Genomic DNA, 14,793 nt, shown 5'->3' with positions numbered 1-14,793 from the left:
TGCTAAGTTTTTATTAAAATTTGACCTTATAAAGTCAGTAACTTCCTTTTGATATATTTATATCTTTAGTAACCAAATGTATATATTGTGTTTATATGTCCATACATCACGTTGTAGGCGATGAGTTTCTGAAAATAGTTCTATATGGTTCTATTCAAGTAAATTTAAAGCTTATTTAGGATCTGAGTTAAAAGTTGCCTTTCTTAAGCTTAAAGATTATGACTGACCTGATGCAGCCCATCTAAAAGATCCTGAGTCTTCACTTTGCTGTAAGAGTCCTGCTTTGATTATACTGGCCTTCTCTGAGGCACTTCACCCTGCATCTGTGACGTCAGTGAAATGGTGTTTTCTTCTGTAGCTCCAGACGAACCGTCTCACATCTGTTCACTTAGTTGACTCATCATCCGTTTTCAGGGTGATTGTCTCCAGGGTCCGTATCTGTTCGTCTCACTCTTTTTTCTTGTGCTTTATTTTTTCCCTCTTGTGCTTGTAAATGGATTATGTAACTCTAAAATATTTTGGAATATAGCCTGTATGAAAAATGCTATACAAAGAAATTACTATTTCAAGGTGTATTGCATTTCTGACACACTCATATCAGGGAATGAATTAGAAGTCCATCATTGGCAATTTCCAATGAAGAGCCATATGCTATCACTGTGAAGGGTAAGTGTCGGGGCCCTTGTTACTTAATAATTTAATTAGCAATGTAGCGAAGACATATCAATGAGTCATGATCAGTGTGACTCTCACAGTAAGTCAGGATATCTTTATTACTATGGCTGATTCCTAAATATAGCTGGTTTGTATGGTTTGAATATTTTATTTGGATCCTTGCACTGAATTCCACAAAAGATTATTACAGTGCAAACAACAAACGTAACTTGTTGGTAATGTATTTCTTAAAGAAAACAATGTATGAGAAATGATTGTGTCCGCTGTAAGAAGAGCTTGAAAAAACAGTGTAAAATACACCTTGCAAAGGGCCTGAATGTATTGGAAGAGTCAGTTTATTGTTAGATGAGATTAACTGCAAATAAAGTGAAATGACACAACTAGGGGAACAGATTACATTACATGGACACATCTCCACTTCTTCCAATCAAGAAGCAACAGTTTTGAGGTAGACATTTGTAACAGGAAACTGCACATGAGCTGGACATGAACTTGTAATGTAATGCTATTGCAAAAATCATTAACACTAATCTGGGGCAAATATGTGTAAGGATCAAATGTAAAATTTGGGAAGAAGCATATTCCAGAAACTAAAAGCAACAGCTCCTGGCATGTTTCAGTTAGGTCTACTTCCCATGTGTCATTAAATATGTTAAGTGTAAGTTAGAAGAATAAAACAGGAGGAAGTATGGGAGAAAGTATATAAGAGGAAATGTTTGGGAAGCTAAATGTATATGGATTAGGAAAGAGATGTCAGAAATGGAATATAAATAAAATATGCAAGCTGGAAATTTAAACAAAAGAAGGGAGCTCTTCTGATTTTAGTAGATACAGGGCAAGGACTATCAACGGAGAGTTAACCTTTTGCTGAATATGGATGGAAGTTCCTACATCTAACATAAAGCTTTCAGTTTCACCTGTGTGCTCCCACAGTAACAGCTCACGGCAGGACAATTCCTCAGTTTAAGAGAGTCTGAGGACGGCCTGAAAGATGATCTTCAGTGCTAGATACAGGCCAATGGGATGCTCTTCAGGCCTGGACACCATGAAATAAAACCATGTGTCCATGGATTTGTTCCAAAGCGGTCCCTTTCATCACTGGCTTGCCTGCTTATAGAAATGAATTATCTCTGGGGTAAGAGCAGTGGCAAGGAGACTTCGTAGAGCACACAGATTTGGTGAGTAGAAGAGGAGCAGCGACAGCAGAAGCAGAATGTGTGAGCAAACATGGAGAAACAGCTATCAGTTTTGTGTGAGCTAAAGAAAGGACTGTGTCATTCCTGTAGAGCTGAGAGAACCTTGAATTTCCCGTTTTGTCCTGTACTGCAGTCACTTGGCCTCAGAGGGTCTTGAACCCCTGCAGTCACCACACCAGGCAGTACTTGTCAGTACTCGTTTTGGAGGGCAGGAGCAGGCTTAGTGAAGGAGAGCCTTCAGAGGGTACAGCTGGGTTATAATCACTTAGCTTGTCGTTCGTAGCAGTGGTGGGGTAGCTAATCACTACATAAGCATGTGTTTATTTTAGTTTATATTGTTTCTACAAATACTCTTTTCAGTTAGCTTCCTTTAGTGCTTTGGCTACTATATTGTTCAGTGTTAAACAGATTGAACTAATTCTTCTCTTGGTCCTGGCAGCAAGGGATAATTCCTGCTCTCAGCTGTGCTGTTAAAGACCAGTGCCCCAACGTCTGTAATTTTTAACTTGCGCATTTACAAACAAGAAGTAAGGGAGGTATTCCAGTTCGGCTTGGATGTAGCCCTTGGCTGCATAAGCAGCCACAGTTACGAGGAGATCAGGTTCTTGAGGCTCTGCCTTCTCCACCTGCATCACTGCTGGGGGTCCCAGAGCTCTCCCTTGCTGCAGAGGCTGGGAGCCAAAACTGAGCACTAGCCCCATCACCCCATCCCTCCTCTGGCCCTGGATGCAGCAGCCGATCGATGTCACCATTGGACCGCTCATGGGTGGAAACGTGTCTTGGGCCATGGACTTTGACACAAGGCTGCTGATTTATACCTGTTACTCTTTCTTGACTGCCCAAATACATATTCTGTATGGGTCAGGTTGTTTCTTATGGTTAGCTGACATCTCTCCGATGTTAACGTGAATATATTTGTTAGCTTTGAAGGAGGCAGAAGAAGCATAACAAAAACAGTGGGAGAGTGGGAGGGCAGAAGGAGGAGTCACTGATGCTTGGAGCAGTGACTGCTGCCAGATCTCGCTCCCTATGGCTGTGTGCAACTAGTCGTTGTAAGAACTCAGAGCAGGCCCGTTAAAGCTTTGTGACACAAAGCTGCTGTAAAGGGAAGCAGTGTTGAAAAAATGTTAATGTGTGTAAATATGAATTCACTATGCACTTTTCCAGAGGATGGCTGTACAGAGTGTATGGTGTACTAAATACACTCTCCCTATGCTGCCTTTGAAAGTGTTCTTCATAACTGAAATTAGGAAATTCAGCATGAATTTACGAGATGTGCAATGAATGGGAGAAATAACAATACGCTATTCTGGACCCATGTGACTGCTACATTAGTAATTTGATAGAGGAGAGGGCACCCGGCTTGCACAAAGCGGAGCAGCCCTGACCTCCCTCCCCTGGCAGGCACAGGCCAGAGCTGTGAGGGGTCCCAGCAGGCTGGTTCCAGGCGGCTTCTCTTCCTCATGAGAGAGCGCTGAGCTCGCTCGGGGTCAGATCCCCTCAGCTGTGTGCTTCGTCTTCCCGCCCGCTGGACGGGAACAGCTTGTCCCTGTGGCACTGGTGGCTCGCCTGCTTCCCCGGCTCCCACAGCTGCGCTATGGCGGGGCTTGCGGGGGATGCTCCAGGGCACGGCACAGCGAGACAAGGCATTCTGCTTGCACTTGCTGGTTTAAATTTGTTACAGTCAGTGTCACCGTGACATCAGTCCTGCTAGTTTATGTTTCTGTCTTAATTTTCAGGGTGAAAAGGCCTATAATGTGAGACAGCGGTAAGGCAGTACTCCTCCATCCATAACGCAGTATTCTGGATGGGTTTCTGTATGAGACCATTTAATGGAGACTATGTCCTTGAGCAATTCATGTAGTCCAAATTGGGGAATACTTGAACTTAAGTAAACCTTTGTGAAGCTGTTTTCAGTAGGTGGTACATTTCTGAATGCTAGAAGCAATAACTTACCTGAATAAGTATAATGCATCTGTTGTTCACTGACTGAATTTTATCCCTCTTCAAAAGTTTCTGTCCTTCAGATGAATTACTGAAAAAATGGAGGAAGTGGTAGTACATATGCAATTGTAATAACAATTTAGGTTCTGGTTTTGGCTTTAAGAAACAAATTGTTTTAAAAACCAGCTGACAAAAATAGCACACGAGTATCAGCAGGAGGTTAGACTACTTTCTGTTTGCAGACAACACATTAACATGTTATGTATTTTCTCTGAAGGAAGTAGAAATTCGAAACAAAGACCTGGAAGGCCAGCTGTCTGACCTAGAGCAACGTCTGGAGAAAAGTCAGAATGAGCAAGAAGCTTTTCGCAATAACTTGAAGACACTTTTAGAAATTCTTGATGGAAAAATATTTGAACTAACAGAGTTACGAGATAACTTGGCCAAGCTAATAGAATGCAGCTAAAGAAAATGGGATTTCAGTGCCAATCAGCTTAAAGATGCACTGTCTCTCTTCATAGGACTGTGTTGGGCTCTGCATCAAAGTTGCACAAAATTAGAAAATGCTCCTCTGAGAGGGCTTGTTTTAAATTTGAGTCGTATTTCAATTAAAATTTAGAACTCAGCTTGTAGCTAGTTGAAGAAGAAAACAACAAACAAAAAAACTTGAATTACAAATTACCTCCTTGTACATTATTGGCCACAGATAACTTGAAAGATATTAACAGTAATTGAATGCAATCCTTTTCTAATTATCAGCGATGGAAGAATTAGCAGTGTCCCAGGTCACACCCCCTTTTTTGATAGACACAGTATAGGTTATCTGCTGTTTTATTTATTTAGGATATTTAATTGCGGTGTTCGTGCAAGAACTTAGTGATGACAGCCCTGTATTTTGTTCTTCTTAATAATTTCTCAGGATACTTTGCACTGTGGAGCAGCAGTGCCATTACCAATTTATTCTTGCCAGGAGTGAGAGAGAGTTGCATCTTTAATTGAAACAAAGTTACTATAAACTGCTTGTATAAAGTTTTTCCTTTTGAGGTTTTGTTGGTTGGTTGGTTGTTTTTTGTTTTTTATATACATATATATATATATACACGTATATATATATACATATACATATATATATATATATACACTGGAAGATACAGTATTTCTTTATGGAGCTTACTCTGGTGTTCTACAATATTGTCCAATGTAAGGTTTACTTTTTCATATGAATTCCATGTATTTACAGTGAGATACTATCTTCTACTTAACTATATTTTGAAGCCAACCAATGATGGAAGGTGAGTCCACCAGGGGAAAAAAAGGGGGGGGGGGGGCAAAAACCCCTGCAAATTTCAAATGTAAAATTTGACATGCACAGATAACAAGGAATAGCCAGGTGTTTGTTTTCTGGCCTTGATACATATATCGAATATGTATGTTCAATTAACTGTTAACCTGTTCTGCAGGAGACTTTTTCAGAATGTCACGTGAACTTCAGGTTTTGTGAATAATGGCTTATGGGGAGCACTGTTCTATTACAGATTGCATAAAGGACATAGAGCTATTGCAAGGGATTACTCGTACACGGAACTTGTCCAGCCAAGAAAGCTGTTTCTAGAAGTTTTGTTGTCATAGCAAATTGAAATGGAGACATGTTTACTCTTTTATGGGTCTTCATATCACATCGTTATTGAAACTACACCAGGCAATATTCTGAACTGTTAACTAAATGTTTAAAAACAGAAAATTGAATTCAATTATCCTCAGTGAGCAGGTTTTAAAGTTGTTTTGATGTAATTTTAACAGACTTTTGGCAAACACACATTTCTTTATATAATAGATTTATTTAAAAAAAACCTCTTTGAAAGGTAAGCCAAGTGTCATGTGTCTTGCATCAAAGTACATTCTTGCCATAAATTGCTTGTAATGTTGAAGAGGGCTTTTTTAAAATGTATGAATGAGTGTCAGACTTCAGAGTCAAAAGATGCACGGACCTTTGTTTGCTCCCCAAATTAATTTGAATGTTAAACATGAAATTTAGCTGCTTATTAAATTTGTACAACACGATTTTCTCCACTTAGAGACTGCTATTCAAAACTAGAGAAGATAAGTTTGTTTTCTTGTGTGTACTGTGTGTATATATCATATAATACACACAGGTTCTCATTTATATTAGAAATACATGCTTTATTTCTAAAATACTGGTTTTTTTCTTTACCAGTGATTTATCAGGTCTCCCCTGACTAGTCAGGAAAATGGTTTAGGTCAAATGCTAAACCATCATGTATTATACATTATGTACATGTACACAATGTTTAAGTTTTCTCCATATTTTTAGAGTATTCTCTGATTTTATTTATTAAAGGTGTGGGGGGAGCTTGGTTCAGCGTGCTACTGGTTGAAAACTTTGTGGTAAGCTACATGTTTTTCATTTAGTGGATTTTAGATGGTGGTGTGTCTATCTTCATCAGGTCCAGATGAGCAGATATGACCAGTTTTTAATTTACTTGGGGATGTTTGGGCCTGATTCTCCTGTCACTTGAGCTGCTGTAAACCAGATGTGTCCTTGATGTTATGTCAGCAACATTCAGTTGGCATAACATCTGTGGAAGTACAAGGAGAATCTGGCCTGTTAATGCTCAGTGGACATAATAAGGATGAAGAAAGAATAAAAACATAGTTGATGATGGAATAAATGTAATATTTTTTTTAATGATATTATTATTGACATTTTTAAAGGTATGATGTTATTTACATGTGGGAAAATAGTGGACAGAAATATTTCCACTTAAATTTTGTGAATATGTGTGGTACATGAGTATTTCTATGTATACGTACACACACATATGTATATAAAGAACATGGAAAAATTTAGATGTGCACATTTTTAATATTTTCCTATTGAAATTAAATTTAAAATTGGAAATTGATATTTGAGAATTTCTTTTCTCATAGAGTAGATACACTTAATTTCTTTTTTTTAAATAATAAAATTATTGAGGGCTGCACCTTTGAATTCCCAAATAGTTGCCAAACATAAATGTTGGATAAGGTGGATATACGTGCACATATAAATAAAATCCTATTGCTAAGACTATTTATAATGTTTATGTACAGTAGGTGAGTGTTTAGAAATTGTGACCTAAAGTTCATACGTAGGTGGTAATACCTACTGTAGCCTCTCCACTTCCATTTTAAGATAAAAGTTTTCCTGTTTGAAACATTACTTTCCCAGAGACAGGTATGACACATTGTATATGTAGGAGAAAACCATGTTGAGTACTATAGCCTGAAAACATGACCATGCACTTGCACCGGAGGGGAGAGCGTCACATCGCGTGTAACTTGTTATATGGCAACTACAGTCTTGTAAAAAAAAAGGGGGGCAAAAAGCATTACCAAAAGCCTAACAGAAATACACAACAACAAGAACAAAGAAAAAGAAAAAAAAAAAGGAAGAAAAAAAGAACAATCGAACCCACAGTTTTTTATTTTGAAATACACTTGCTGTTCTCTGGGGAATGTACTTTTAATTTTTTTTCTTAAATCTTTTTCAAGTATGTGCAAGTGATAGCAGCAGCTACCTTAATCTTTCAGGTGCTACTGGATTTTGCATTAGAGTGGTATGTTGTGAAATCCTGACTTTGACATAAAAGATTTTTGTAAGTATATTCCCGTCTGGATAGTTAGTTTTTGGAGTGTCTTGTTCATAATCCATATGCCTCAATGATCCAGAAATTGCGTTTTTCTATGTGGACAAAGTAAAATGTGTGAATTAATCTGTCTGTTACAGACTGGGAATTCCTTTTCCTGGCTAATATATCCAGGAAAGAGGAGAACAAAATGAACTGATAATGCAGAAATGCTGTTATAAGGTCTCTAAGAAAATACATTTTCAGGTAAAATATAAATAAATAAAGGGCTAAACCAGATATAACACAAATAAGTATCATTTAATGCTATTGGTGGCATTCCCAGGATAATCCCTTCAAAGAAAACCCTGCAAGAATGAACAATGTGTCAATTAAAGATGAATATTTTGAGATGTGTCTTTTCAGTTGTCAGTTGTGAAAGGTTTCTGATTTCTGCTCATTTTTCTACCAGTTAGGGATTAACTTCAGGTTTACCTTCAATAAGAGGCTAAACCTCAATTTGTTCCATCATCTTTTATATTCTGTACTGAAGTGGCTACTGAACAGCACCCTGTGAACACCACATTCATAAGTCAAAATCAAAACATTTTTCAGAAATACCACGTGGAGAGGGGAATGGAAAACTGTTGCAGACCTTAATTCTCTGCAGAACTGTGGATGTCAGTAAAAGCATTTAATTTGGTTGATTGCAGAAATCTTGGATCTTGAGGCCAAAGATAAATCTGATTAGAGATTAGGTCTGGATGTCAAAAGACAATTAAAAAAAGGACTATGAAGAAACTCCATCCAAACGCGGTAGTTCAGTCTCAGTAACTGGACATGCCAGTGAAGTGCACAGCTATACACTGATTTTTTTCAGGAAATGGACCTGACTCTGCAAAGCAATGTTCAAATTGTCTTGTTTACATTTTCTTAGTAATGCTGCATATGTGCACTACCTCTGAATGGTGCTAAGCAGAGAACATATCACAGAATAACAAATATTTTTAAAAATCTCTGTTTTTGCTTAGTAGCATTAATTCCTTGTTTTACTCCACTTACTTACTTCAGACAAGTAAGATTAGTTTTCCCCATTATGTTACGTGTTTGGGAACAATGAACAGAGTTTTGTGTTAGATCCTGGAGTCAGTTCAGCTCATGTCCACTCTTCTGGCTGTGCAACATAGCCAGAAAGCAGGTGCAAGTGTTTATATCACAATACCTCTAGATACTATAGATAAAAGTGGGTTTTCACACCATATGGGGTCTTGTAGCTTGGCCGCCACAACCTCTCAGGGACCTGTAGCTGCCAGTGCTGCCTCTGCACTGCTGGCAGCTCATCCTAGGACCAAAGAAACACAAGCATAATTTATACCCAGTTTCTCCCTCATTGCTGGGTCTTGCACAAGCAAAGCTCAGCTGCAGCAATACATCTGGCAGTTTGTGTCGTTTTCAGATACAGGCATGGGAAGGAGGAGTAACCGTCAAAGATGTTTTAGATCTGGGGCGGGGGGGGGGGGGGGGGGGGGGGGATATGCAGAGCTGTCAAAAAGATTCCCTTACAAAATAGGCGAGAATGGTTTCCATAACAAAGGACAGACCATCTGAACCGCGCCGCAGCAGCGACAAAAAGTTCATGAGAAAGGATCTTGTTTTGTTAAGGTATTCACATCATGCTAATACTGAGCACAGCTGGCTTGCCCCAAAACTCTGCTCTGATTGCTGTAGGCTTTTCAAGGTCAGCATTAGGTGTGTGTTTCATGAACACAGCCGAAGTCCTGACTGTCTGCAAACGCCGTGTCCTTTTAGTCTTTTATCTTAACAACTTGAGAGGTTTGGTATCAGTATTCATCGTCAGTAGTGGTTGACGACACTCCCTATTTTTTCCTGCCATCAGTTCCTATCACCTGTGGTGTTTGTGTAACAAAGTTCTGAGCTGGGTTTTGTGAGTTTTCTTTCTTTTAACTTCGAAGAAACTTGTCCATCCTTGCTCTGGGGATTCTCATCTGCTCTCATCCAAGTCTCATCTCACTGCATGGATCCAGCAGTGTGTCAGCGGCTTTTGCTTCCACTAGATTGAGAATAGAAATCTAGAAGTTTTCTTGGAAGAGAAGTTGCATTTCTGTGACTGTGGTAATTATTGAAGAGGAAGAATTTTTTCCCGGTAGATCAAGAAGGAGAAGGAGCCTAAGATCTTCACAAACAATAAATACATCCAGGTGCTAAGGGGAGAGGAAGACCTACACTGACAAGGTATGTTTAAGTATAATCTATGTGTGTGGATTTCCCCCTTTTGAGTTAAATACAGTCATGCAGATATTTGCAAGCTTAAGATTTGCAGAGAGGGAACAAGACCTTTGAAATTCTCTGAGTCTGGATTGTATTTTGTTAAAAGTGACGGGGATTTTCTCTAAACAAAACCAAAGAAATGGGAAGCAAAATGATCTTCACTGCAAGAGAGACATCACAGCCCTTACCTGTGGATGGAAATGTAAAAATTAAATCTGCTTTCTCTGCATCTGAATATACTGTTATTTTTATAGTTCCAGCAGTATTGTTTCTCAGGAGTCTGCAGCAACAGGAACCTGAAGTCTATCAGTGAAAGGCACAGCTCTTTCTTTGACTTTCCCTTAGTGAGAGGAGCCAGGATAGTAACATGTCGTTGAGCAACTCAAGTAGTATCTAGTGTGAGCATCCTGCACCGAATCCCCACCGCTCAGCCTCACAGCTACACCCTGCTAGCAGGGTGGCAGCTGGCCCAAACGTGGCTGCACTCGCTGTCTGTCCCAGAAGCAACCCCGGAGAGTTTGTTGTCCTTTTTCAGAAGTTGCTGGTTCGAACTGTAGCCCCATCATTACGAGTCGAGCCCTTTTGCTCCAGAGCATTCTGCACATTTGGAGATTCACTTGCAGGGCAAGAAAACAGAGGGGAAATTTCATTCTGCAGATCTTAAAGAAGCGATGTGCTGGTTTGATATAAGCACCTTTTCCCCACCTCTTTGAAAGAAAAATAAATTATAAAAGCTTTAGTTGGGGTGGTTATTGTTATCATTTGAACCTACAAAGCAAAACTTTTTTATCCTGTATTTCTTGTATTTTTCCTTTCTTCTATGTTCTTTTCTCCGTAATGTGGGGCAGCCAAGCACGTTTACAATAAATGTAAGAAAGCACTAAACTGCTTATGGGATGAGATACATAAACATCCAGTGTCCTGATCACCAGGCACAGGCATTGGCAACCCAGACAAAAAAAAAACCACACAAAAGATATCTTTAGGTGTGGGGTGCTGTCTGTTGTGCGTGAACATCTCTTAGCCTCAGCGGAGTTGGCCAGCCAAAGAAGCCAAGAGGCAGTGAGGATGTTCTAAAGAAGCGTTACAGAAGCATGCCATGAGGAAGTATTTTGAATCAAAGCTGGCTAAAACAGGGAGCAATGCAAGTATTTTCAGAAGACAGGAGTTGGTATGCTCTTTGTTGATGATGACTGCATTGCAGAAGCAGAAAGTTCCTGTAGGGTGTATGTAACTCCTCAAGTGAAAATACAGTGATGTGTCAGGATTGGCAGGCTGTTTTGAGAAGAAACTGAGCTGATTTCCTGCTAAAACAAAGGGATCATATACCAGGCAGCAAAAATTCCCGTGAAGCCAGAGGATTTCTGTCATCAGCTAGGATTGGAGACAGATCTTTTGCAAAGGAATTAAAGCAACGTTTGGAAACTTTCCTGAGAGAACCAGCACAGAGGTGAGAGCAGATCTCCATGCAACTGCTGCAATGTGCCTGAGTCAGACTGGGAAGTCCAGCTACAAGACTTTGTCTGGACTGGCGGGTAGCAAACAGTGCTGTAGGTTCAAAGGTTTTTAAGGGAATTGTGACACTTTGGCCAAATTGCAGTAATGAAGCTGTAACAAGGATATACGTATCTAAAAATAAAATGCAGAAGAGCTCACAGAGTGCAGTGGAAGTCAGCCCCATGGCTGAGCAAGCAACCACACCGGGGACTCTCGGTGTGTCCAAACATGCAATATCGTCTCTGTAACCCTGGCAGAGAGGCGGGCTTACTTACACAATAAAAGCAAACAGATTAACCAGCCATTGAGGCTGGTTTTACAGCTTGGGGGTAGCTACTAGGTGGATGTGGAATTGGCCATGACATTTTAAGTCATTCTTTCGATGTGCTGTGCCAGAAAACGGAGCCACTACTTGAAGTTGCAAACTGGCTTCCATGACCCCCATAAGCATAGCTCTGGGTCTTGTCTGGGATAAAAGCTGGGGCGTAGCTACTTGGAAAATAGTTAGCTGGTGACAGTGGTGTGTCAAGGGATCAGGCCTTCATTGGCTGGAAGGTCTTTACAGATAAAAGTGAAGAAATTCTTATTTACAGTATTTCACTATATCAGAATCTTTTTTAGGGAAACCCCATGGCTTGCTATTGCAATGATGTGTTGATGGGCTAACAGAAGACAGTGTCCTCTTGGGAAGCAGCTAGGCGCCTTCCACTGGGTGAGCTCCAAAGAGAGCAGGAGCTAAATTTTGCATTCCATCACTTTACCAAGCTGGTACTGACAGTACCAAACACTTTCTTGTTCAGAAGCATCCCTGCAACCTCAAGTATCCACTAAGGACTGCAGCAGATTTGTGTATCTGGGCCTCGAAAGGTAGGAAGACTTCAGATCTGTTGGGCAGCTGATGGCTGGGAGCAAGACCCAGGTTTATCCCAGATGGCTGATAGTGCAGCCTTGACAAATGCTGGTTGGGCCACAGAGTTTCTGTTTGAAGTTTATTGCAAATTGAGATTAAAAGCTGAAGACTTGAGGGTGGGGTTTTTTTTTCTGTGAAATGGGACATAGCATTGACTTGGAACTGTAACCACTTTTGATAAAATGTGTTTTAGATGTAATATATGTTAGTTTGTATACAAATCTAAGCAAAGCATGTCCTGATAGGCAATCTGCAGCTCATATTCTCCCTGAAAACATAGCCTGAGTAGACACCTCTTTTTTTTTTTTCTTTAAAAGAAGTGACAAACTTCATCTCCTGAACAGAGATGTGCTCCATCAATCAAGCATGGTTAGCAAAAGCTACCTTTCACAGAGGACGAGTCCTGCACTCCTCCCATCTTTTCCTGGAATGGATTAAATGAGAGTAGACATGCTCCAAGTGGCACCTGCTACATGCAGCTTTTCTTGATCCTTTCTGCTGGCCTTGGGCACCAGAGGAGTGCAAAGGCTGCCAGGCTGACTCACCGCATGTGGTTTAATTTAAAGTGGAGTGACAGAGCAAGGTGGGGTGGGGGATGATGGGACACATAAAATGCTGTTGCAGAGTGGGTGGAAGTAATTTGTTCATACAGTGGTAGTGGGCAGGAGGAGTAATGACCTTATGGTTCAGCTTAGTTTGATATTAAGAGAAGCCTTCAACCAATAGGCACTGCAATGGATTGCTTGGAGAGGCTGGGACCTTCCATCAGTAGGAACCTCCAGGAAACTATTATGAGCATGACACAGGTATATGTGCTCTAGGAACATCTATCTAGAAGGATAGGATGTGTGATTTATTTTTTTTATATTATTAATTTTATTTTTAATGCCAAGTCAAGACTTTTTTTTTTTTTTTAACGTCATTAGAAACCAAGAGCAGTGTGCAACAGCTTCTTTGTCAAATTGTTTTTGCAGGACTCTGTCCACTCCAACAGTCATGTTATTCACAGCAATCATGGGGGGAAAAGTGGCCACCACTTTATGATGCTTCAAATGAAGTTGATTCTTAAAACTTCTGTTGTGTTGTTTGAATTGTGCAGTTAACATGCATGGCAGTTTGAGCATGCATTGATGATTTTGTATGCTAAGAGCTCAGTTACATTCTTACTGAAATTTAATGGGATTAAAATAAAGTACTGAGGAAGAAAAAGTATAGTTAATATAATGCTTTGTATGAATTGCATGGTTCTCCAATTTTTCTTATTCCTGTGACTTTTAAACAGTAATATACAGAGGGAGTGTGATGCAAAATAGAGGATTTGTTTAAGATAAAAGAATGAAGTAAACAGTGAATTTTGTTTGAAGGACCATGAATGTGCTTCGTTAGTATAGTGAGCTGATGTTTCAGAGAAGCCAAGTCTACTCTCTTCCTCGTGAGGAGAAAGAGTGAAAAGGTAATACAGGTGATTTGTCTGTGGCACAAGCATCTCCAACAAACATCCCACAGACAGCACACAAGTATAGTAGGAACAAAGGGATAAGGCAGAAGATACAGGGAGTGATCTTGAATATAATTTTTGGTTTGGTTTGGGTTTTTTTTCCCCAGAGTTTTGGTTGATTAATGAGGTGAGAGTGAACCCCAGCACTAACACAGACAGGCAGCAGCTGTAACAGCACAGATAAGAATCCCTGCCTGTTCTTATCAACCAGCCCTTCCTGTTGAGGCAACATTTCAAGGGAGACTTGCCTTCTTTGAGCTGATGGAAGTCTGGACAGTCAGCATGATAGTGGTCAAGATTTGCATAAAATTTAGAGAAAGTAGGAGACAGAAAGCCTCAGTGCAAACAGGCACAGGGCAGGAAGGCACCTCTGTGGGAACAAGTCAGGTCTGCAGTTCTGCAGGATGGAGAGTTGGACAGAAACTTGCGGCACTTCTGTGAGCAAGGCAGGTTATGTGGCAATGCTGCTATAGCTTCCTGGTAAAACCTCTGGAATTGTTTTCTGCTGTAGCGCAGTTTGTGTCAGCAAAGTGATGCTCCTAACAGTTATATGGCTGGCATGCTACATCTAAAGTTTACAGAGGCTATTTTATCATTAGGTTAATTACATCCTCCCTCCTAAAAGGTAAAAACACAGTGGCAAAACACAGGTCTAGCACTAGACCTAGGTAAGTAATCTGTGACATGAGCATAAAGCTCAGGCTTTCGTGGTGGCAGTGACACACTGGTGGTTTGGTGTTTGAGAGGTACTGCAAAAGTCCAGGATTCGTGAGCTCCCTCCTACGGCAGGAAGAACAAAGCCTGTAAAATGGGTTTCTCCCTATGATGGGCAGCAGCAGTAAGAACTGCTGAGAAAAGGAACAGTTCATAGGTTTTGGAAAAAGAAATCTGACAAACTCGCTTTCCATTTTTACTTCTCTCCCTTCTCCTTATTCCCTCTGCTAAGTATTAAGTGGTGTAACAACAAACCTGACATATACCGAGGCGGTGGTTTATTGCTAGAAGTTTGAGATGGACTGTGGACCGGTGAATATTTATTTACAGTGTACCTTTCCTTTACATCTAACATGTAACAAAAAAAAAAAAAAAAAAAAAAGATGGTTCTACCCATCTTCTATGTGTGGTACAAACATTTAGGCCTTATTCTGAGTAGCATGC

General features: G+C 40.1%; 1 protein-coding gene across 1 annotated transcript in view; it reads left to right on the top strand.

Moving 5' to 3' along the window:
- Positions 1-6,739, top strand: part of HOMER1 (homer scaffold protein 1) — a 93,285-nt gene extending 86,546 nt beyond the window's left edge. Inside the window, exon 9 of the mRNA XM_052777001.1 lies at positions 4,093-6,739. Coding sequence (XP_052632961.1) covers positions 4,093-4,281 — 189 coding nt within the window. The 3' untranslated portion in view covers positions 4,282-6,739. The remainder of the gene's footprint in view (positions 1-4,092) is intronic.
- The last annotated feature ends 8,054 nt before the right edge of the window (positions 6,740-14,793 follow it).

The sequence above is a fragment of the Harpia harpyja genome, chromosome Z, assembly GCF_026419915.1.
Source record: "Harpia harpyja isolate bHarHar1 chromosome Z, bHarHar1 primary haplotype, whole genome shotgun sequence".
Taxonomy (NCBI): Eukaryota; Metazoa; Chordata; class Aves; order Accipitriformes; family Accipitridae; genus Harpia; species Harpia harpyja.
Note: the sequence above shows the minus strand (reverse complement) of the source record. Positions and strands in the feature narration are given on the sequence as shown.